The sequence below is a fragment of the Bacillus rossius genome, chromosome 7, assembly GCF_032445375.1.
Source record: "Bacillus rossius redtenbacheri isolate Brsri chromosome 7, Brsri_v3, whole genome shotgun sequence".
Lineage (NCBI taxonomy): Eukaryota > Metazoa > Arthropoda > Insecta > Phasmatodea > Bacillidae > Bacillus > Bacillus rossius.
Genome location: NC_086335.1, coordinates 19,688,458 through 19,710,999, shown reverse-complemented (window position 1 = coordinate 19,710,999; position 22,542 = coordinate 19,688,458). Strand labels below are relative to the sequence as shown.

The following is a 22,542-nucleotide window of genomic DNA, read 5'->3' as shown; positions in this document are numbered from 1 at the left end:
ATTCAGATTTTTTTTATTAGTAAATTAATGCCTTAGGACGCCACCGAACAAATGTTAAGACAAAAACTGTACAGGTTTCACTTAAATAATTTTTTTAATATATTGAAATGCATTTTCTCACAAACTGACACATCAAAAAGTTGACCCGCGGAAAATTTTTTTTCTATTAAAGATAGATGGGGGACGAAAGCGAGAAAAATGTTCACAATGAATTGAATTAGTTTTTAAAAGCAGCGCCATCTCAATTGCTTCTACAGTTTCCGTGGAAATAGCTGTTAAAGATGTGTCTTATCAGTACAAGAGCGCGCGCTGCCGTCGTAAGAGGAAACAGGGCCGTGTGTTTAGATAAGTGGGGTTCTATCCTACAAGCAGTTTCAAATACATGGCTTCCTTAGTCAACAAAAAATATTATAATCGATTCTTGAACATAATATTTAAAATGTATGAAATAAATACGAAGGAATTTAATAGTGATCATGGTACAAAATTTTGAATTATTTTTCTATCCTTCTCACCAAGCATCTTATCAAACATTGTTTTAGACAAAGTTTTGGAAAATAATTATGATATTATTACAAACAATTTAAACAGATTTGATAATGTGTCTACTAAGGCAGTTACGTTTTTTTGTCCGGTGAAAATTTTTTTCGAACCCATGCAGTTATGGCTGGTCATATCAAAAATGTATTTAGAAAACATTTTTCGGCATTAGGTAATCCGAGTTATAATACGTTAAAACGGATTCGATATTATTCATATTATGGGAGTTGTTGCGATTTTTCTGTTTTTCAAAAAATCTTCCCCATTTCGAACCAATTGTTCGGATTTTTCCCATAACTTACTCGACCGAGAATTTCCATTACCGTATTTTATTTATCATTTTGGACATGACTTGTCCAAAAATACGGCATTTATCGGGCCCATGAAAATGTGATATATATATAATTATATAGGTATATATATGGGATTTTTAGAACAGAAAAGAAAACTATAAGAAAATTTCGTCTACAATAGGTAGTTTTTATTTGAAATTTACATAAAAGTGGCATTATTACAAATTTATATGTGTAATAGTATAAAATATTATAAATTACGATATGATTTCTTAAAATGCTTCTTGTTCTATCCAAATTACAAAGACACGCATCTCCTGAAATTCGTAATGTGTTAGAGATTTGGCAACAGCGCGCGCCATAAGCCGTGTACTGCAATCTAAGAGTGGGACGGGCTATAGGCACTAAATGAAGCAGTACACCAACTCTATCTTTTGGCATAAACATGGCAGATGCTACACAATGTGTACATTTATAGATGTTCTAATAATTTAAGTAAATGAAAACATGGGGATGGGGCTAAACATTTGTTAAACACATTGTAACATGTCTTCACATACCATTTACAATTATTTTTCTATTTTGTTCACACGTTATAACGGTTCGTTATATACAAAAATAAAAAGACGTTCAGCGCCAATTGTAGTTTTTGTTTTATTTTTCAAAATAGAATGTTGCACAGACGAATCCAATCACTTTCAAAATTTTACTCTCTCATTCCACTCGTACATCCGCCTGTCGAGAATTGCTCGCAGCTTAGGCGATGAGAATTAACGAAAAATAACGTAGGTTAAGGCCTTCAGTAACATTTTACTGTAAGTACACGAAATCAGTGCGGCCTCAAACAGGGCCGCACCCAGTGAAAATGAATTTCGCCATGAGCCAAACGCCGACGTCGGTAACTGCAATTTCTAATTAAAAATGTCCAAAAAGTTCCAAAAACAACAAATGATTAAATTACTATCTTCGGCATGGCTCGAACGACCGTTTATCCTTCTCAAATACTACATAATTTGTGAGAAGCCACCGAGCGCGCCCTCCTGGTGCAGCGATCGACAGACGACTGGTGAGATCATGGCACTGTGTCCGTCACGCAGGGAGGGCAGTCACATGACCTCACCGACCAATCACACACACGCTTCATTCACACTACAAATCACAAGCCAATAGGAATACGTGACATACATTGAAAACAGTTTTCTATACACAGAGCCAGGGACTACATTCTCGTTCTCTCTCCCACACCATGAAACGGCAGATATCACTCAGTTCACAATACCAGTGGGGAATCCCAGCTTTTGTCTCTGTTGGCAGGGAATCCCAGTGTCTGTCTCATTCTTACTTATAAATCTCATATACCTCTTTCTCTCTATTTACATCCGCCACAGACAGTTCCTTGTTCTAGAACTACTATGCAACACATTTATGAAAATTAAAGCAGCAATCATTATACAAATTACTTGACAAAATTAAACTTATTGAGAAAAACTTGAAAAAGTAGGCCAAAACAGGCAAAAATCCAGTACAAAGACTTATTTGTAGGGTTGTGCGAATGTTCGGTATACCGATACCGAAATCGAAATTTTGCTACTTTCATTTTCGATTTCGGTAAGAATTTCATCTGTCGAAGTTCGTTTTTAGCGAAATATTTCGAGCCAAACGAAAGTTCAATAGCTTACCGAAGTTCGTTTGTTCTAGTTGAAAAAGAAATCGTAATTTAATAAAAATGTACAGTATAATACCGGTACAATAACGTTCCTTATTATAAAGTATATTTCCCTTAACGAATTTATTTTAAGTCCCCGCCAAAAATCGTATCTTCGCCATGCAAAACGGTTTCAGTTTAAAGTATCATTTTCACTATAACGTATAAATTCTACTCGTAGCGTGGCATTACTTCACCAAAATTTACTTAAACTGGTAAATAAATTTCCATCTAAATGATTAATGAAGTAGAACAAAGATACACAAATACCACCGCAACGTATTTTCTAACCTCTAAATTCTCAAAACAAAGTTAACAAACAGTTGCGCGCACAACCATAGATTATACCGTACGTAGTATGCGACGTGAGCAACACAACACCATTCGATACATCGAAAGACGGAGGTTTGAGAAAAGTATTAATTATTTAGACAAAAGTGTTACGCTACGCTAAAAATACTGTTTTATGTCTGTGCCGGGATTGTTTATTGTTATTGTTGAGTTTATTTTCAGGTTACGTTATTTAGACACCGCATTGTATTTGTGCTACAATATAAATGATCCTGGAGATAAAAAGAAACGAAAGCAATTCACGCTTAAGGAAAAAGTGGATATACTCAGAGAACTAGACACGGGGAAAAAAGCAAGTTGCAGTTGCGAATACATATGGCATTGCGGCTCTCCTGTAGCTATTTTTTATATATATTTTTTTCTCTTTGTAAAGATATGTATGCATGTTTCTGTGCTAAGTACAAAATCTTGAGGTACCTGTAAGTACTTAGCACTGAGATTCTACTGTAATGTCTTTATATGATTTGCTTGTTATTACTAATAATGTAATAACATATGCAAATCATATAAAGACTGTAACCGTGGTGCTGTGCTCAAAACAAAACCATAATTATTGATAATAAATGTCCGGTGGAAGCGTCAGGCTAATTATCTAAAAGAACTTGCCAGAGGGGCACAGCCCACTTACAAACACAATTTAAAATTAACCTCCCTGACAGTAGAAAAGGTTACGTGGATTGTGGTTTCAAGTAGCAGCAAATGAAAACACTCGTATGGTTTGGTTTCATTAGAGGCTTTTACTGTTGATTAGTAGTTTAGTATCTTTTCATTGATAGGTTTCTTACATTAGAAAATATCTTACGGCATTACAGCCATTACAAACAAAACTGCTAACAATGTCAGATTCTTATTTTTGATACATTACATTGAGTAACTAACGAATATAAAAAAAGAAGAAAGAGGGGCCGGGGGGGGGGGGGGAACACCATTTCATACTATGCTAAGTTCAACTGTTTAGGAACATTGAGCTCGCAGGCTCATAAAACAAATATATGTGTTTAAAATACAATATTTTATAATAATATGGAAAACGTCCTAAAACTGGCGGAGTTATAAACTGTTCTTCACTTCTTTTTGAGGGGTGCCGAAAGATGGAGGGAGACTCCGTTATAGAGGCTCACGAGTTACATGTTGAGGTGCAAAATGTGGCGCCGGAACTGGGCCGCCATCTTGAACTGGTCTGGGGTCCTTGAAGTACTCTGGGATTCTGGAACCCTGCCTTAGCTGGCAGGGTGAAGTAGATAGTGGCTGTCCCTGGGGGTGATCCGGGGATGCGCGGCACGGGAGCTCGCGGTAGCCATAGAAGAAATAGTTATGGCGAAAACCAAAGAAAACTAAAGTTAAACTTGACTATTTGGGCAGCTACTAAGAAAAACTAAAAAAAATCTAGGCGACATGGCCTGGCTCAGAAGCAACTACATTATTGCCGAAAGCGGATCACGATAGCTGCTGGTCGTTACTGCGACCTGTTGCAAAGATGCGCGCTGGACGAGAGCTGCCCTCAAAATCCCTGAAAATGGCGCCGGGACGCTAACTTAAACTTTAGTTCGGTCGTCTGTTCCTCTGGAGGAGGGGATCGGGAAACTCGAAGTGCTCCGAAGGGCTCCGAAAGAAAAAAAAAGGGCTCCAGCGACCTATCGACTGAGTGTGAGGTCGACTGTTTCACCTGGAGGGGATAGGGTGGTCAGTAGTGTGCTCTCGCTCTCAGCTTGTTCGTCCTTTCGTCGATAGATGGTGTGGGCATGCAGGTCGGAGTCTCGCAGAGACCATCGCGGCACTTGATGGCCGCCATTTTGCAAGTGGAGGGGGGGATTTTGGCCTTGAGAGGGGTCGTTGCTGCGGCTGGCCGATGACCGCTGTGGACCGGGATGGGGTGGGGGGTATGTCCGGTGAATGACCTGCCCTGGGAGAATTCGCCGGCCAGACGTCGGGACGTGCGGCGGAGCTTGAAAAAAGGACACCAAAACGTGTTAGAGACCGCAAACTTCAGCACACCTCCGAGAAGGGGTGGGGGTGACCATGGGAAGCTTAGGGCGGCTACTTTCGTCACGCGTAGTGCTAAACTCGTGACGAAACGCGACGGCCAGTGGATACCGTTGCTGATGATAGCCCTGTAGTCGGTTAGACCCAGCAAATTTGGTGGGAAACGGCGGTGAGAGCACTATGCTGCTCAACAAGGTAACCTGCCGGTACACTCGACCGAACAAGTTTGGATGGGGCGAAAGCAGCGGGCGAAAGAGGAAAATTGAAGTTGTAAAAAAATTAAAATTTAAAATTTTGTAAAACTAAGAAAATAAAAAAAATCGTGCCTAAAGTAGCACTGATTCGGCACATACTCCCCCGCTTGAATGCGGAGCATATAGGGAAAAAAAAATAAACTTCCACTTCTTAGTAAAACTAGTACCAGGTTCGCCTGTATCTTACTACTTATAAAAAAAATTTGGATTAAATCGAAGGTGTATATAATTATTTAAATTACCCTTAACGGTGAATGATGTCATGAGGAAAGTTGATCTCAGATGTTGGGAATGGTGTCACGTGACAAAAACTCTAAATATGGGCTCTGTGAGGCGGGCCTAAAACACTGGGCCGGAACCGGAACTTGGTCCGTCGGGTGCCAGTTGTGAAAGGTGGGGATTTGTGTACCCCTGAAAATAATGAAAGTGGGAATGTAAACCCCTGTACAATAGTCTTTCCATAAGAAGCCGAAGGCATTGGGACTTAGCCCTGCACAGTCAGGCGATGGAGAAGACGGTTGAATTTGCTGCTTGCCCGAAGGCGAAACAGAACCTCAGTCCCAGAGTGACACAGGGCCTAAGGGTGGTATTCCCTTGGCGGAATTTTAAATGATTGGGGATAAAAACCCCAACAGATCAACCATCCGTAGGAAAGAATGAATTTAAAAATATTAAATAATTGACAAATTAAGAAATTTCAGCGCTTACCACTCTGATGTTTATTATTATTAACTAATATTTATTATTTAAAGTATTCTGGAAACAAAACGATAAATTAACGACTCTTCGCACTCAAATTTAAATTATTTAAAGAAATGTTAAATGCAATAAACCAACAATTATAAATCAAAAAGGGATAAATTATAATGGAGCGGTTAGATCTTCCATGACTGCTGATAGACTTCGCACTGCCTGAAAGGGGGTTTGAACATAGGCCGTCCAAAGATGAGTGGTGGGAATGTAACCCAAAGAACACTCGAAAATGGTCATGAGATATTTCACTCAGAGGACCTTGGTCATGGCTCGTTGGCTCAGAGGACCCTAACTTTTGCGCCGCTCGGTGGCTAGCTTGACCTAGCTCCTATTTTAGAAAAACACATAAATGAAACCAGTTTGCCGTCTGGAAGTCACGTAGCTCTTACTTAAATAAACAATCTCATCGATAACTATGTAAAAGAAATCCAACTTTGGGGTAGAATGCAAAAGAAAAAAGAAAAATGGCTAGATGTGACAGCTTCAGTGCTCAGACTCTATGTACGTCACTGTACATCACATTTACGTGCAAGGGAAAATAAAGAAATAAACATGTACAAGTATTAACGCAAAATCAGTACAAAAAAACACTACAAACATATTCTTGCTTACTTTACGAATTATGGTTATTAAAAAAAAGGAACGTAATCAGAAATTAAATATATGAAATCGTGGAACAAGATTCATGAAGATTCAAAAAATATCAGAGAGGTATTTCTGAGTAAAAAAAATTAAAACTATTTACGTCAAGTAGCTTGTTAAAGACTGAACTTACGTATGTAAAAATTAAAAATTAAAATATCTTAAATTACCTATCGTGTGCTCTCCTAGAAACGGGATGCTCAAACATACCCAAATTAATTAAGTGGACCTCTCGTTGGGGGTTGAAAGTATTTCACCCTTATCGGTGATTACCTTAAATATTAAAATAAGACTAGTCACCCCGTAGCTACTAAATTTTGGGGGAATACATATTTTAATATGATTGATTTTATTATTATTAATGAGCTAAAAGAAAAGATAAAAAAATATATCTGTTGCCCTACTACTTGTAATAGAAGCCGAATTAATTCCATGTCCTTTGACTGTAACACTTTATAAGTCCAAGACAAGATTAATAATTAAATAGTGTCCATTTAAACTTGGTTTGACTTATTTAAAATAAATCCTTAAAATCATTTAATAAATAAAAAAATTAAATTTAAAGCTTAGCCTTAAGGTACCTGTAAGCTTACAACTATTTATGCCGTTGTTATATTAATGAAATGAAATTCATCCCGTTGATCTCAGATATTGGATATCGTGTAGGAACACAAAATGGGCGCTATGAGGGAGGCCGAAAAGCACTGAGGCCGAAACAAGGGAAATGCGTCCTTGAGCACTCAGTGATATATGGGGATAGTAACCCCTGCAAATGGGTAAGGTAACCCGTAACTTACAAACTAAATTTGGGAATATAACCCCTGTACATAATTGTTTCGCTGTCCATAAGAAGTCGAAGGCATTGAGTCATAGCTCTGCACAATCTGACGATGGATCAGATGAATGATATGAATTTAATGACTTGCTTAAAAAGCGAAGTACACCTCTGTCCCGGATACCTACATTTCTTAACTCACACAGGCTCAATATGTTCAAGCTCTGACGGTTGATCAGACCATCAGGCTGAAGCAGAGAGACCTACGAGGGAATTTCACCCCTGAGTTAGTTCGGGTTCGAAACCCGAAAGATCAACGAATTTGGATGAAAAATTGATCATGTAAAGAGAATTTAGATTATAAGAATTGACTATTATAATATTGTAGTTATTATATAATTTTAATAAATCATAATTCTTGCACTCAAATTTAATAAAAAAAACTATAAGTAAAATCGTAAAATGATAATATATTATATCCTAAAAAAAGCTAATTTTAAATTAATTATAATTTCGCTGTCGGATCTTCCATGGCGGGCACAAACGTTCACACTGCCTGAGAGGGAGTTTTGAACATAGGTCGTCCAAAGGGTGAGTGCTGGGGATCTAACCCAGGGAACACTCTATGGTCATAGGATTTTTCACCTAGAGGGCCAGGTCTTGGCTCATAGGCTCAGAGGACCTCTCGCGATTTAACGCCTGAATTTAGTGCTGCACTGTGACTAGCTTGACCTAGCTCGACTTTAGAAATACACGAAAATAAACCTTAATGCCACCTTGGAAGTCACATTTGCAAAACACTGTAAAATAATAACGAACATCAAACTACTAATTTTAGGTTGAGAGCAAGAAAACAATCAAATTTAGTGTACCATGATGCACGCGCTACTGTGCTCAGTTTTAAATACGTAGTTGTTCACCACCTTATAAAAGAAATAGATACCGATCCAAAATAAATATAAAAGTTAGTAAATGGTTTACTCAAAATTCATAATTACAAAAATATTATTTATCCTTTACCTTGCATTCTTAGATTAATTGGTAAATTGCTCATAGAAAACTCGACGTTAAAAAAGGTATAGTACTCTATCTTACAATAAATTCCTCACCTCATGGCTAGCGTAAAAAGTATTGGGGATTCAACCCGTGTATATAAACAATTTAATTCAGGCCTTTCCTTAAAGGCACGAGTGATTGCACCTCTCTTTGGGTGGTCACGAAATAAATCTAAACAAAAGCTAGGCACATGGGTGTGTATGGTGACACCATGAAATGGTACGTCGAAGTATATTCACTTTGCTTGTAAAAGATGCAATATGATTAGAGTACTTGTTAAAATTACTTATGAACATATTCTTATTTTATGTTACTTAATGAATGGACCCTTTTTTAGATTTATTTTATGTATTATTAAAATACTTAATCGTTAATTTTAAGATACTTAGAAATAGTAAACAATGGAAGTTTCTTAACATAAGCTAAAACAAAAGGTTTATATTATCATATTATTTGTATTGTTAATATTATTTTAAGGTATATATAAAATTATTATGTTATATTTTAGTAACCCTAGATTAAGAAAATACTTTGCTGCTAGAATTAATGCAGTATAGATTATTTATAGTGCTTGTTTTGTGACATAAAAATTATATTATTATTAGGACATACCAAGCATGGATAGTTTGTTTACAAAATAAGTGTTACGTGGGTGGAGTAGAGAAGAGTTCCGCTGGGTTGGCGGCCCTGTCATGTGGAGAGATAACATGTCGGTGCGCGCAAGGCGCCGAGAGACAAAACAAAAAATACCACGATGTCCGAAAGGACTTCTATGATTAGTTTTTTTTACAAAGATGGCCTGGTTTGCAGGCGGATGTGTTATAAAAAACACAGATAAAGGGAGGAATTTAGACAAACTCAGGGCACTGTCGGCCGTGAGGAACAAACTAGATTGTAACGCATTATTTACGCTGCCGGACACGGGGTCAACGGCATGACCTCGCCTCCTCCAGCCGGTGAGGCGTGAGGGGGAGGGGTGAAGAGAATGACAGGGAGAATGACACGCGCGCTGATAAGGCACGATGCCTGAGGGCCGTCGCACCGACGGGGCCGCGCGGTGTCTCACAGCGCGCAAACACAGTCACAGCGGGACGTAAAATACGAGAGAATTTTAATTTAACTCACTTTGGGTGAATCAGATTGGGTGCCAGTTTTAGGACTTACAATAATACTATATAACGAAAATCTTAGTGACAAACAAAAAAAATATTTATACCAAATAAATTTAAAGCATTCTCATAAATCAAACCAAAATACAGTTAACAATTTAAGAGTAACCACAACCACAAAACTGCTACCACATTGTAACCGTAACCATGCTAACTGCTACCAATTTGTAACCGTGGTGCTGTGCTCAAAACAAAACCATAATTATTGATAATAAATGTCCGGTGGAAGCGTCAGGCTAATTATCTAAAAGAACTTGCCAGAGGGGCACAGCCCACTTACAAACACAATTTAAAATTAACCTCCCTGACAGTAGGAAAGGTTACGTGGATTGTGGTTTCAAGTAGCAGCAAATGAAAACACTCGTATGGTTTGGTTTCATTAGAGGCTTTTACTGTTGATTAGTAGTTTAGTATCTTTTCATTGATAGGTTTCTTACATTAGAAAATATCTTACGGCATTACAGCCATTGCAAACAAAACTGCTAACAATGTCAGATTCTTATTTTTGATACATTACATTGAGTAACTAACGAATATAAAAAAAGAAGAAAGAGGGGCCGGGGGGGGGGGGGAACACCATTTCATACTATGCTAAGTTCAACTGTTTAGGAACATTGAGCTCGCAGGCTCATAAAACAAATATATGTGTTTAAAATACAATATTTTATAATAATATGGAAAACGTCCTAAAACTGGCGGAGTTATAAACTGTTCTTCACTTCTTTTTGAGGGGTGCCGAAAGATGGAGGGAGACTCCGTTATAGAGGCTCACGAGTTACATGTTGAGGTGCAAAATGTGGCGCCGGAACTGGGCCGCCATCTTGAACTGGTCTGGGGTCCTTGAAGTACTCTGGGATTCTGGAACCCTGCCTTAGCTGGCAGGGTGAAGTAGATAGTGGCTGTCCCTGGGGGTGATCCGGGGATGCGCGGCACGGGAGCTCGCGGTAGCCATAGAAGAAATAGTTATGGCGAAAACCAAAGAAAACTAAAGTTAAACTTGACTATTTGGGCAGCTACTAAGAAAAACTAAAAAAAATCTAGGCGACATGGCCTGGCTCAGAAGCAACTACATTATTGCCGAAAGCGGATCACGATAGCTGCTGGTCGTTACTGCGACCTGTTGCAAAGATGCGCGCTGGACGAGAGCTGCCCTCAAAATCCCTGAAAATGGCGCCGGGACGCTAACTTAAACTTTAGTTCGGTCGTCTGTTCCTCTGGAGGAGGGGATCGGGAAACTCGAAGTGCTCCGAAGGGCTCCGAAAGAAAAAAAAAGGGCTCCAGCGACCTATCGACTGAGTGTGAGGTCGACTGTTTCTCCTGGAGGGGATAGGGTGGTCAGTAGTGTGCTCTCGCTCTCAGCTTGTTCGTCCTTTCTTCGATAGATGGTGTGGGCATGCAGGTCGGAGTCTCGCAGAGACCATCGCGGCACTTGATGGCCGCCATTTTGCAAGTGGAGGGGGGGATTTTGGCCTTGAGAGGGGTCGTTGCTGCGGCTGGCCGATGACCGCTGTGGACCAGGATGGGGTGGGGGGTATGTCCGGTGAATGACCTGCCCTGGGAGAATTCGCCGGCCAGACGTCGGGACGTGCGGCGGAGCTTGAAAAAAGGACACCAAAACGTGTTAGAGACCGCAAACTTCAGCACACCTCCGAGAAGGGGTGGGGGTGACCATGGGAAGCTTAGGGCGGCTACTTTCGTCACGCGTAGCGCTAAACTTGTGACGAAACGCGACGGCCAGTGGATACCGTTGCTGATGATAGCCCTGTAGTCGGCTAGACCCAGCAAATTTGGTGGGAAACGGCGGTGAGAGCACTATGCTGCTCAACAAGGTAACCTGCCGGTACACTCGACCGAACAAGTTTGGATGGGGCGAAAGCAGCGGGCGAAAGAGGAAAATTGAAGCTGTAAAAAAATTAAAATTTAAAATTTTGTAAAACTAAGAAAATAAAAAAAATCGTGCCTAAAGTAGCATTGATTCGGCACAAGACATTAATTAGAAAAAAGATTTCCATTAAGATTAATTTACGTGGTGATGAAAAAAACTCACGTTAATGAAAATACGGTAAAATCATAATTTGAACAAACATGGCAGATAAAGTAAACAAAATTCAACCGTGATTACAGTAGGCCTAGGTATCAAAACAAAATCATGCAATATTTGAAAAATTACCTGATTCATTTGCTTTCAAACAGTAGTGTAGGTACTATATTCGTAAAACATACATTCCAGAACTGTTAGTACACTATTTAGTATTTACCGTATACACGTAAACAAAGAACGTACCTACTTTTATTCGCGCACAGCCAAACAAAAACATTGTCGTCTGCTTTATTTAAATTTTACATACTCTGACTGGCATATAAAATCCTCATAATATACAGCCAATTAGACAAAAAGGTCAACAAGTCACTGCATGTAATGACCACTTGGCAGCAACCATTTGTTATGTTTTGTTTTGACCATGTCCCTTGCCTGGTTTACAGCTTCCTGAGCTAGCCATGTGTGACAGTGGTGCAAGATGGCGGCCGTTCCGCAGTATTCACGTATTTTTTCATCAGTAGGTACCATGCACGTGATAAATATATTATCATAGACTGCGACATTACGACTGTAAAGGAAATAGTCTGTGTGCTGAAAGATCTGGATTGATTCTTGAAATTTACGAGTGACATGGGGCTGTGTTGTGTGGTCTAGGGCGGATGTTGATTTTATTAAATAGTAATATTTATATATACATGAAAAGGTACCAAAATGATTTATGTAATAGAATTTATTACTGAAGAGCAAATTTTGGGGCACTTTTTTTCTTTGTTAATTAAAAAATTTCGCTTAACTTTCGTTAAGAATATATTTATCTCATAGAAAAATTCATTTTCGTTTCACTTTCGCGAAACTTGATAAATTTTCTTTCACTTTCATTTCGTGTGGATAAAGTCACTTTCGCACATCCCTACTTATTTGTGAACAATTACATAAAAAATAGTAATAATTTAAAATGTTTGTTAAAATACAAAGTACCCTCTTAAAACACACAGCAAGTGCAAATATCAACCCTAAAATACATAAAAACTGTAAAAATATTCTTAGCAAGACTTTTTAAGAAATGTTTACATGCATAAATATAGTTTAGAAGAAAAATATTCAGCTAGGAGGGCAGGGGTTTGCAACATTACAACGTTTACCGGGAAACTATGTTCTTCTCCATTTGAGAAACAAATTATTAACTTTGAAGTGGAGGTATATCAATATTACACTACAAATTATGCAATATTTATTTATTTTGTTTATTTCCAATGTCTCTATATAAAGGTTATTAGAGACAATAACCCACAACTACACAGAACAGGGATCGTGGGACGGGAATCGTCCCAGCATTTGCCGGAATGATTTCAGGATACCAGGGTAAACCAGATTCTGGATAGCCAGGTTCTCTTGAGTGCTAGTCAGTTGTCTTATTATTTCACTATCTTGCTCCATTACAATAATTTGGTTAATCAAAATCTTGTTGGTACAAATTGATGTAATGCTTTCATGTGTGAAAGCATTGTGCTGCGCAAGTTACAGGGAAGGATGACGCCCGAGGTGGACAGCAGTCGACGGCAGTGTGATGTGTTGCCGTGTGGTTGCAGGGCTGCCACCTGGTGGGCTACTTTTCCAAGGAGAAGCACTGCCAGCAGAAGTACAATGTCTCCTGCATCATGACGATGCCCCAGTATCAGAAACAAGGCTTCGGCAGGTTCCTCATACATTTCAGTGAGTGTCAACTTGTTTAAGCCATAATATTCAAGCATTATTTTTTTATAACGTCAATTTACTGTGCTGCTTACATTATGCAAAAAAAAAAAATGGAAATTGTACTGAATGACCCTCTATGTTGTGAAGTCTTGCTCATCTTACCAATGATTTTGTACTGATATAGCCATCCTGCTTAGCCTGAGGATGTAAGTACGCATTACTTGAACGATGTTGCCTTGCTTTATCTGATTCTTTTCCTGAATTGATGCAAGCCCTGATAGTAGCTTCTAAAGCCTCTGTCTCACGTAGAAATGTCAGTTTTGCTATTGAAACAAACCATTGTTAATTTGAAGTTAAATTTAAAAAAAAATAATATAAACCTCAGAATTGTTTAATTAGCATGGTGTTTTTACTTATGCCACATAGATAAAGTATGTAAATATATTGTACAAGGATTAAATAATATATATAAAAAATGTTATGGAAAATTTTTTTAAGGGTAACAAATTATTACATAACTTCTTTATTAGTACATGGGAGCATGTGATTTTAAAAGAATATAAAGATGATAAAAATGATGATGTTTTTAGTGGTTATATTTCTTAGTAGTGTACAATTTTAGGTTTTGTACTGTTGTTATATTATAAACCTACTATATCAGCCCTGTCATTTTTACAGATTTTATTGGTTTTATCATGGATATTTCAAGACAGCGACATTCACGGATATTTCCAGTGTTTGTGCCAATACAGTCAAACCTCATTATTACAAACCTGAAGGGACCATAATTTTAGCACTTTGTAATAACGAGGGTTTGTATTAACCAAACTATTGGGATATCATGACAAAAAAAATTGATTGAAATACACACCGTTGGTAGTATGTATAAGCTGGCTTCACTACATGCATGACAATATGTAAACAGTGAAGAAACAAACACAATGCAACACTTACAGAATAAATCATAATGCAAACTTCAATAAACTTGCATTCATTACACATTTTCTATTCAAACATTTGGTTTAAAAAAAAGCATCAATTCTGGTTTGCACTATCTTTTTCTTATAGGCATTGTTTACCACATTTAACTTTGGTCGTATCTACTGCTGCCGACTCCCTACACATAGTTTTGCCAACAAGATTGTTGCGATCCTTAAACCGTTGTAGCCAACCATTGCTGAACTTGAAGTCTGAAATTCCTAACCTCAATGTTAGGTAGTCTGCCTTCTTCTGAATCATAGGTCCAGAAATTGGTAAGTTTGCTGCACGCATATCGTAAAACCACTGCAACAAGGTAGCTTCCATTTCTTGATGATTTGGGCCTCGCATTCTTTTTCTTGTTGATAATCTGAACGAACTCGCAAAAGCCGATTCAATCTTTTCACGATTTTTTAGTATTGTCGACAACGATGATTGCGGGATGTTAAATTCTCTCGCAATTTCAGTTTTCGTTCTCTCTCCATTGTCTACTTCTTCGATAATTTTAACTAGGGATGGGAAAGTCGATCCGTCGATTCTTCGATACCCCGATTTTTTGATACATAATCGATAATCGAGGATCGGCGAAAATCACCGATTATTAAAATTCTGCAGGATGTAGACGTAAAGTGCTGCCTAGCAGCGGTTCATCGCTGTCGTTGCAGTAATTTTAGTCAGTTTTACAACTAAATAAATAACCATAAACAATATAATAAATAATAAATGAAATATAACATAGCTTACCACAGCTCAGTTGCCACAATCCCGTAAGCGGGAACGGAGGTTGGCGATTTCGTACTGTGCATTTAGGGTTATTTATTTATTAACGCAGTGTTATCGTATAAAGAAATTGTAGCCCAACTTTTACTTGCTGAATACACCCACATTGGTAGCCATGTGCACAAAATTTCAAGATTCTACTGAGAAGTGTGCCACGTTTTCTACGTTTCTAGTATATTTATTCACTTGCGTTGTTGCATATTTATTTTCGTCAATGATTTTTTTTGTTAACCAGCATTTGTCTATACATGAACTTTCACAGGTTTGCCAACTTCCGGTACAGATCTTATTCTCAATTACTTAACGATAAAATGCAAGAATAATGTGGCCATAGCCCGTAACATTTTACGAGTTACGTATTTTCCGTAATTTATTTAATAACAGTAAACATTAAATCACCAGTTAATTACGCAACTTAAACATAAAATTTCAATGGACGTTTTTGAAACACGTTTTCATTCCAGTAAGTTACCAGTACGGCAACTGTAGAAATTTTCTTACATGCTTTTGTTTCCAGTGATGCTTCTTTGTTTGAATGTTGGGTAATGTTAGCGCAATACGAATAGTAAAATAACATTTTTATTTACGTGATGTCTAGTGAAGTGTGGAAATACTTTGTCATCGACCGACAAAATTCTGGCTACGCAATATGTCAAATCTGTAAATGTACAATCTCACGTGGCGGTAAATCTAAAACTACAACAAACATGAAAAAACATCTCGAAAACAAGCATGGGAGTTACGTTCATGAGACGAAGAAACAAAGGCTACATTCATCGGAATTGAGCGAGATTGAAGAAAATGAAATAGATGATAGTTCAGCACAAAATTGTTCTTCAGAGACAACCTTGCCATTGTCATCAAATTCAGATGTTAGGCCTACTGCTACTGATTCATCGAGAGGCAGCGGTTCAGTGTCCCCGAGGCATGCTGAGAAAGTTGGCCAAACGAATATTTCATCAAGAACACCAAACCAGTATAGGCTAACTCCTAAAAGTCAATACCAGCCTACATTACAATCATTTATTGATAAAACTGCACAATTCAAGTCCACTGATCCTCGTGCAAAATCAATAACTCAGCACATAGGTAGAATGATGTGCTTAGACAATCGTCCTTTTAGCATGGTTGAAGACAGAGGATTCACAGAATTTGTCAAATTCCTTGAGCCTAGGTATGTTTTGCCCAGCAGAAAACATTTTTCAAATACTGTTGTACCACACATGTACCAAGAATGTAGGGAAAATGTGAACAAAAAGTTGGACGAAGCTGAACATGTGAGTCTTACAACAGATATGTGGACTTCAACAGCCAATGACGATTATCTTGGTCTAACTGTGCATTTTGTTGATTCCAATTTTGTCTTGCAACACCTCAACATTGGGGTTATTCCCTTTCCTGAATTATCTCACACAGGGAACAATTTGTGCAATTTTATCACAGAAACACTTGAAGAATGGAAGCTGCAATCTAAAGTTGTTGCCATTGTAAGAGACAATGCCAGGAACATAACTGCTGGCCTAGAATCATCCGAATATGAACATCTGCCATGCCTAGCACATACCCTGCAGCTTGTTGTAAAGGAAGGGCTACTGAACAACAAGAATGTAAATAATCTGATTGCCAACGGTCGTCGCATAGTTGGCCATTTCAAACATTCTTGTAAGGCGACAAAAGAGTTAAAGAAGGCTCAAGCCACGCTGAAAATGAAAAAACATAAACTTATCCAGGATGAACCAACGCGTTGGAATTCATCTCTCCATATGCTACAGCGCTTACTTGAGCAAAAACAGTCTGTTTCTTTAGCATCAGCAACTCTGCAGTTACCTGTGACTTTTTCATCAGCAGAATGGAACCTGATGACAAATGTAGTAAACCTTTTAAGTATTTTCAACCATGCAACATTGGCTGTAAGTACTCAGTGTGTGACAGCCTCAGAAGTCATACCTATAATCAACAGTTCTACTGAAGAGCTAAGGAAACCAGCACCTACTGGATCAGGTGTACAGGGCATCAAAAATGATATGCTTGCTGCCATAACTTTGAAGTATTCTGATGTTGAAGAGAATATGTTGTACGCAGTTGCAACATTACTGGACCCACGATTTAAACACCATGTTTTTGTGCAGGACGGTAATGTCACAAAAGCGAAAGTTTTTTTGATTGAAGAAGCAAGAAAAACTATCTGTTTGAAACAACCTGAAACTGAGGTAAGTTAGGTGCTAATTTCCTTGTAATTCATTAAGTGTATTCTTATTTGTCTACTTCTGCTGTTTTATGTTGACACATTTGTTTGTTCATTTTTAATTTTTAATTTTGAAAATTTTGTTGCTTTTCTCTCAGTCTGTGCCGCAAACATCCAGCCAAGCAATGGAAAGCCATGGTATGTGGACATTTTACTCAAACATAATGAAGACTGCCCCAAGTGTAAGCCACATCGCATCAGTTGAAGATGAGATTAATGTTTACTTGGAAGAACCTATTCAAAATTCAAGTACCAACGTTTTCCAGTATTGGAAAGAAAATACCAAGTACCCATGTTTAAAAAAACTGTCAAAGAAATTTCTTTGCATTCCACCTTCAACTGTACATTCCGAGCGATTATTCAGCACTGCAGGACTGATTGTTGATCAGAAACGGAACCGTTTAGATCCTGAACGAGTCAAAATGTTGGTTTTTTTAAATAAGAATTTGTGATCTAATAAGAATTTAGGATCTAATAAGACTTTGTGATCTAATAAGATGCTTTGCCAGTTTTCATTTATTATTTTAAGAACTTTCAATTTTATTTTGTCAAAAGTGTTGTTTTTATGATATTTCACTATGTTGTCATTTATTTCAAAGGTATAAAGATTGAATTTGGTAGTTTCTGGTTTTTTACAATATTTTTAATAATCACAACTTTTTGTGGCTATTTAAAGTTTGATTGATAAATGTTAATGATTGTACATTTAGTAATTAATATACTATTTATTAAATTGTATTCCAATGAAATTGTTAGTATTTTGATGACTTTACGACAATTCACTTTTTATTAGTACTACTGACCTATTACTAAATTACGTATTCTCTTTTCAAAATTACATATTCAACTGGATTAAACATAATCCACATAAAAAATAATGCTTGCCCTACACATTACACATTACAGAATAGTAATTTCAATTTCTTTATTTCAAGTAATGTAAAGTTTTGTTTTATGTGTTAAATTTAATAGTATTTATTTATTATTTTGAAAAATGCTTTTTTAGTGTATTCAATAAGTATGTTTACTGATTCCATTGTAACTTATACTTCAATCCCGAAAATGAGAATCTATAACTTAACCTAATTGATTGGAATCGATAATCGATAAGAATCGATGATCGCAACAAGACTCGATAATCGGTATCGAATCGAAAATTTTGAAAATTTCCCATCCCTAATTTTAACTTTAACTTGCAATGTAAGTTCGTTGCGTTTACGTTTCGCAGTCATATTACAAAACAACTAACACTCAAAATTGAGGTTAAGATACACGTGCGTGAACAATGGAAAATATCAGAACTTTTTTCCATAGATTGTTTAAACTTCTACGTATGTACACTTCCGACGACTAATATTAATACGGGATAGAGTTGATTCCTTTTCGTTTTCCGTTTACAACATGGCATCTTTTCTAGTTTAGTTACTAACATCGCCACTAGAGTTGAACTTTTCATCTTGTTTTTCGACCATTTTGCGCTGTCGGATACATACATCTATCTTTGGAGAAACGTTTGTTTACATGACAGTTATGAAGACGATTTACTTTAGACTTCGGCGGTGAAATTCGTATTAACCGTTTACTTATACACGTTAACAGCTACTTGAGGGATCAAAACAACTTCGTAATTCATATTAACGGTATTTCGTATTAAAAGTACTGAATAACATAGGAAATCATACTTTATTTTCCGGGACTGTGAAAGTACTTCACATAAACGGGAATTTCGTACTAAGCGGATTCGTATTAATGAGGTTTGACTGTACTATATTATCGTGGTTTCCTTTAAAAATGATAATTTTTCCCAAAACAGGCTTGAAATGATTATTATACTTTGGAACTCTATGTAAAAATACTTATAATCATTTAATTTTACATTTTATAATTTAGTATTCATGTGGATATATATTGACAAGAATATTTTATAATGAAACAGGGTGGCCACTCACCGGGAAAACCGGGATTTATCAGGGAAATCACGTTGATCGGGAATTATCAGGGAAATGTCAGGGAATTTTTTTAATAACCGGGAATTTTTTGTGTCATGTATATTTCCCTGCCAACCATTACGGATTTTCTGTAATTATTACGGATTTAACACAATATTACGGAATTACGGAACATCGCTGGTTTATTACGGAAACGAGGTTTTGTGCTGCTGGGTAACAGAAAAATATTCCGTTTCTGGTGTGCGTGTTTCATGAACGCAGTTCGAATACATCACGTGGTTGCGCAGATAACGGAACTGATAAATGTGTGCATGTACTGTCGAAATAAGTAGATCACTTGTTGTGTTTTGTAATAGAAATGGTATGGTATTACGTCCGTTGTACGATACAACTAGTACATATTCTCGGACTTTTCGTCTGTTAGCTACTTACATCACGATAATTTTTGTACGGTACTTTGGCTAACCTGTCTTGTGTTATTTACTTTCTTGAAAGCCATTTTTTTCATCAAAGTGTTTTTGTCGTGTGTACAGACGTGAAACCTTTTTATGTTGTTCGATAGTGTTGTGTTCTTCAGTGCCGGTTGTAGAAATGAAGCGTGTGACAGAACAATGTGTATCTGGGTCAAAAAAAAAAAAGAACGTTATTCTTCAGAACTTTCGACCAAACTATATAAAAGAATGGCCATGCTTGTCATCTTCAAATGTTTTGGAACGCCACGCTTTTTGTAATGTATGCACGTGTGACTTTTCGATTGCGCATGGTGGAAGGGATGACTGAGGACGGCATATTGAATCAAAGAAACATGCAGAACATTTTAAAGCCGTGACGAGCAATAAATCTATATCGTAGTTTTTCGTTACATCTGAAGAAACGAAAGTAACAAACGCAGAGTTATTGTTTACAAGTTTTTTGGTAGAACACAATTTACCGATAGCAGTAGCCGATCATTCGGATAATTTGTATAGAGCTATGTTTCCGGACTCAAAAATTGCACAGAAATACAGCTGTGCGAGAGCATAAACATCTGCCTTAGTGGAGTATATAGCTGGTGAAACTAAATTGAAACTGTTGAATCTTTAGTAAGTGGACCATTTGCTTTAGCTACAGATGGGAGTACTGATTGTAATGCAGTGAAGATTTATCCATTAGTTGTTTCACAACTAGAAATGTTACACTTCAAAAATGAATTAAAGAAGTTATCAAAAGTTGTGTGAAAAAATGTTTGAGCACTCGCCACTGAAATACCCCATTACATAAAACAAAACACAGACTGCATGTCATTGAACGGGACGCTATAATGTAAAGTGACATATTTAAAATGTATTTGTTATTTAACGAACTTCCGTATGTATATAATGAAGAAAATACAGCAGGGTGCTAAAATATGAGTAATCTCTTTCTATAATATATTTTTTCATCAAAAGTATGTTTTTTTTTGTAATTGTAAATATCAGGGAAATTTTGAATTTTTAATCAGGGAAATCAGGGAAAAATCAGGGAATATTTTTGGTGACTGTGAGTGGCCACCATGTGAAAACATTTTATTGAGTTTTGGTATTCATAAATAAAATTGATATCTGTACAACTGTCATAAATAATTTATACATCTATTTAGTTTTATCAGTAAAATTATGAAGTTACAAATTGTTAATGTGAACTATGTTGCTTTTGGTATTATATTTCAAAACCAATAAAGATAACATTCACCTGTTTACCTCCATCCACTGTCTCCACTATGTCCTCTCGCAGCCCAGCCATTGTGCCTCGCATGAAATACCCCTCCTAAAACAATGTTGCCTTTCATCCATCCAACCCAGCACCTCTATTTGTCCCACCATTTACCTGACTATCAATCTTTCCATTACCTTTCCTACACTAGATGTCAGGCTGACTGATCTTTAGATTGCGGGGTGTGCATTGCCCCTTCTCCTTTGAAAATAAGCACCATCGCTTTCCTCTTTCCACTGATTTAGTAGCTAAGCCTCCTCCAAGGACTGTGCAAATAGAAACTGTAAATATCTACTGTCCACCTGGCTCCCTAGCTTGAGGTGGCTGTTTCCCATGCCATCAGGTTCAGTCTTCTCCCTCCCTCATCACATCTTCCATCCTTACTTCAGGCCCTCCCCCTCCCTTTTGTTCGCTACCATGCTTGGCGCACGGTGTTGCCTGTAGATGTAAGGTTGACCGGTGGGTCGCAGGCTACCTGCTGTCGAAGCGGGAAGGCCAGCCCGGGACCCCGGAGAAGCCCCTGTCGGACCTGGGACGCGTCTCCTACCACGCGTACTGGAAGTCGGTGGTGCTGGAGTACTTCGACGAGCACCGCGACGACCAGGAGGTCGGGAACGTGTCCGTCGCAGACATCAGCCAGGAGACGGGCATGTACAGCCACGATGTTGCCATGACGCTGCAGCTGCTCGGGATGGTGTGCAGGTGAGCCTGAGCCGACGAGCACTTTCTCCTTTTTCACGACCATCTGTCGTTCACTTAGTATATCATCTCTACATGCCTACCCGGGCCCACACACAGTGTGCACAGCTTCAGAAGAAACCATATCCGAGTGGGGTCTGATTACGAAAAAAACATTTAAGAATTCACTGAGGGTGGACAAGTAGTTCTGTTTCCACATTTTGTTTCCAAACTGTATCTTATCTTCATTTCTCCACCATGATGATGTTATGTTACCCCTCAAATATCATAGTTACTGTATGCATGACAAGAAGACTGTGCACCAGTCCACAGGGTTGTGCTTTAAGGACCCGCCAGCATTGTACTTATCATCTCACATCACCAACACAGTAAACCCCTGACTAGGGGCCCCTTAATAAGGTATGTTCGACACCATAGCCATACCGAATCAAAGAATGTCAATAAACGTTTGTATACAATGCAATGGTATGTAAAACATGTTACAATAAGCTAATCCAGGGCTGCCACCACTTTGAAAACATTATTCTTGATTGAAATGTGAAGTATCCTGTAATATCCTTGTTTTGAATATAAAATATCCTGTAAAATCCTGTACGTTAAAAAATACAAAAAAATATGCAATTTTTATGAAAATTACTTGATCATAATGTACGTAACTATACTTCAATCAAAACAATTCAATTTTTAACACTTTATACAAGTATTTACCACACACACATAGCCTACACTTCACCACTGGCAGTATTTAAATATCACTTTTTCAGATGTTTTGCCCTATCCCTCATTTCTTCTGTTGGCTGGAATTCTGCCATATTCTTCCTAGAAGAGATATGCAACAAAGCATTTAGCATTGGCGATTCAAGACATGACCTGTGCGCTATCTTGATAAGGTTGAGCTTACTA

The 22,542-nt window shown here is 37.7% G+C and overlaps 2 protein-coding genes across 4 annotated transcripts in view; both read left to right on the top strand.

Moving 5' to 3' along the window:
- The window catches only part of LOC134533700 (histone acetyltransferase KAT6B), a 183,282-nt gene that overhangs the window by 110,641 nt on the left and 50,099 nt on the right, over positions 1 to 22,542 (top strand). For all 3 annotated transcript variants that reach the window (XM_063371260.1, XM_063371261.1, XM_063371259.1), the window contains exons 8-9: positions 13,152 to 13,275; positions 21,411 to 21,642. In XM_063371260.1, coding sequence (XP_063227330.1) covers positions 13,152 to 13,275; positions 21,411 to 21,642 — 356 coding nt within the window. The remainder of the gene's footprint in view (positions 1 to 13,151; positions 13,276 to 21,410; positions 21,643 to 22,542) is intronic.
- Positions 14,735 to 21,360, top strand: LOC134533701 (zinc finger BED domain-containing protein 4-like). Its single transcript, XM_063371262.1, has 2 exons — positions 14,735 to 17,225; positions 17,359 to 21,360. The coding sequence occupies exons 1-2, from the start codon at positions 15,606 to 15,608 to the stop codon at positions 17,710 to 17,712; spliced, it is 1,974 nt and encodes a 657-aa protein (XP_063227332.1). The 5' UTR covers positions 14,735 to 15,605; the 3' UTR covers positions 17,713 to 21,360.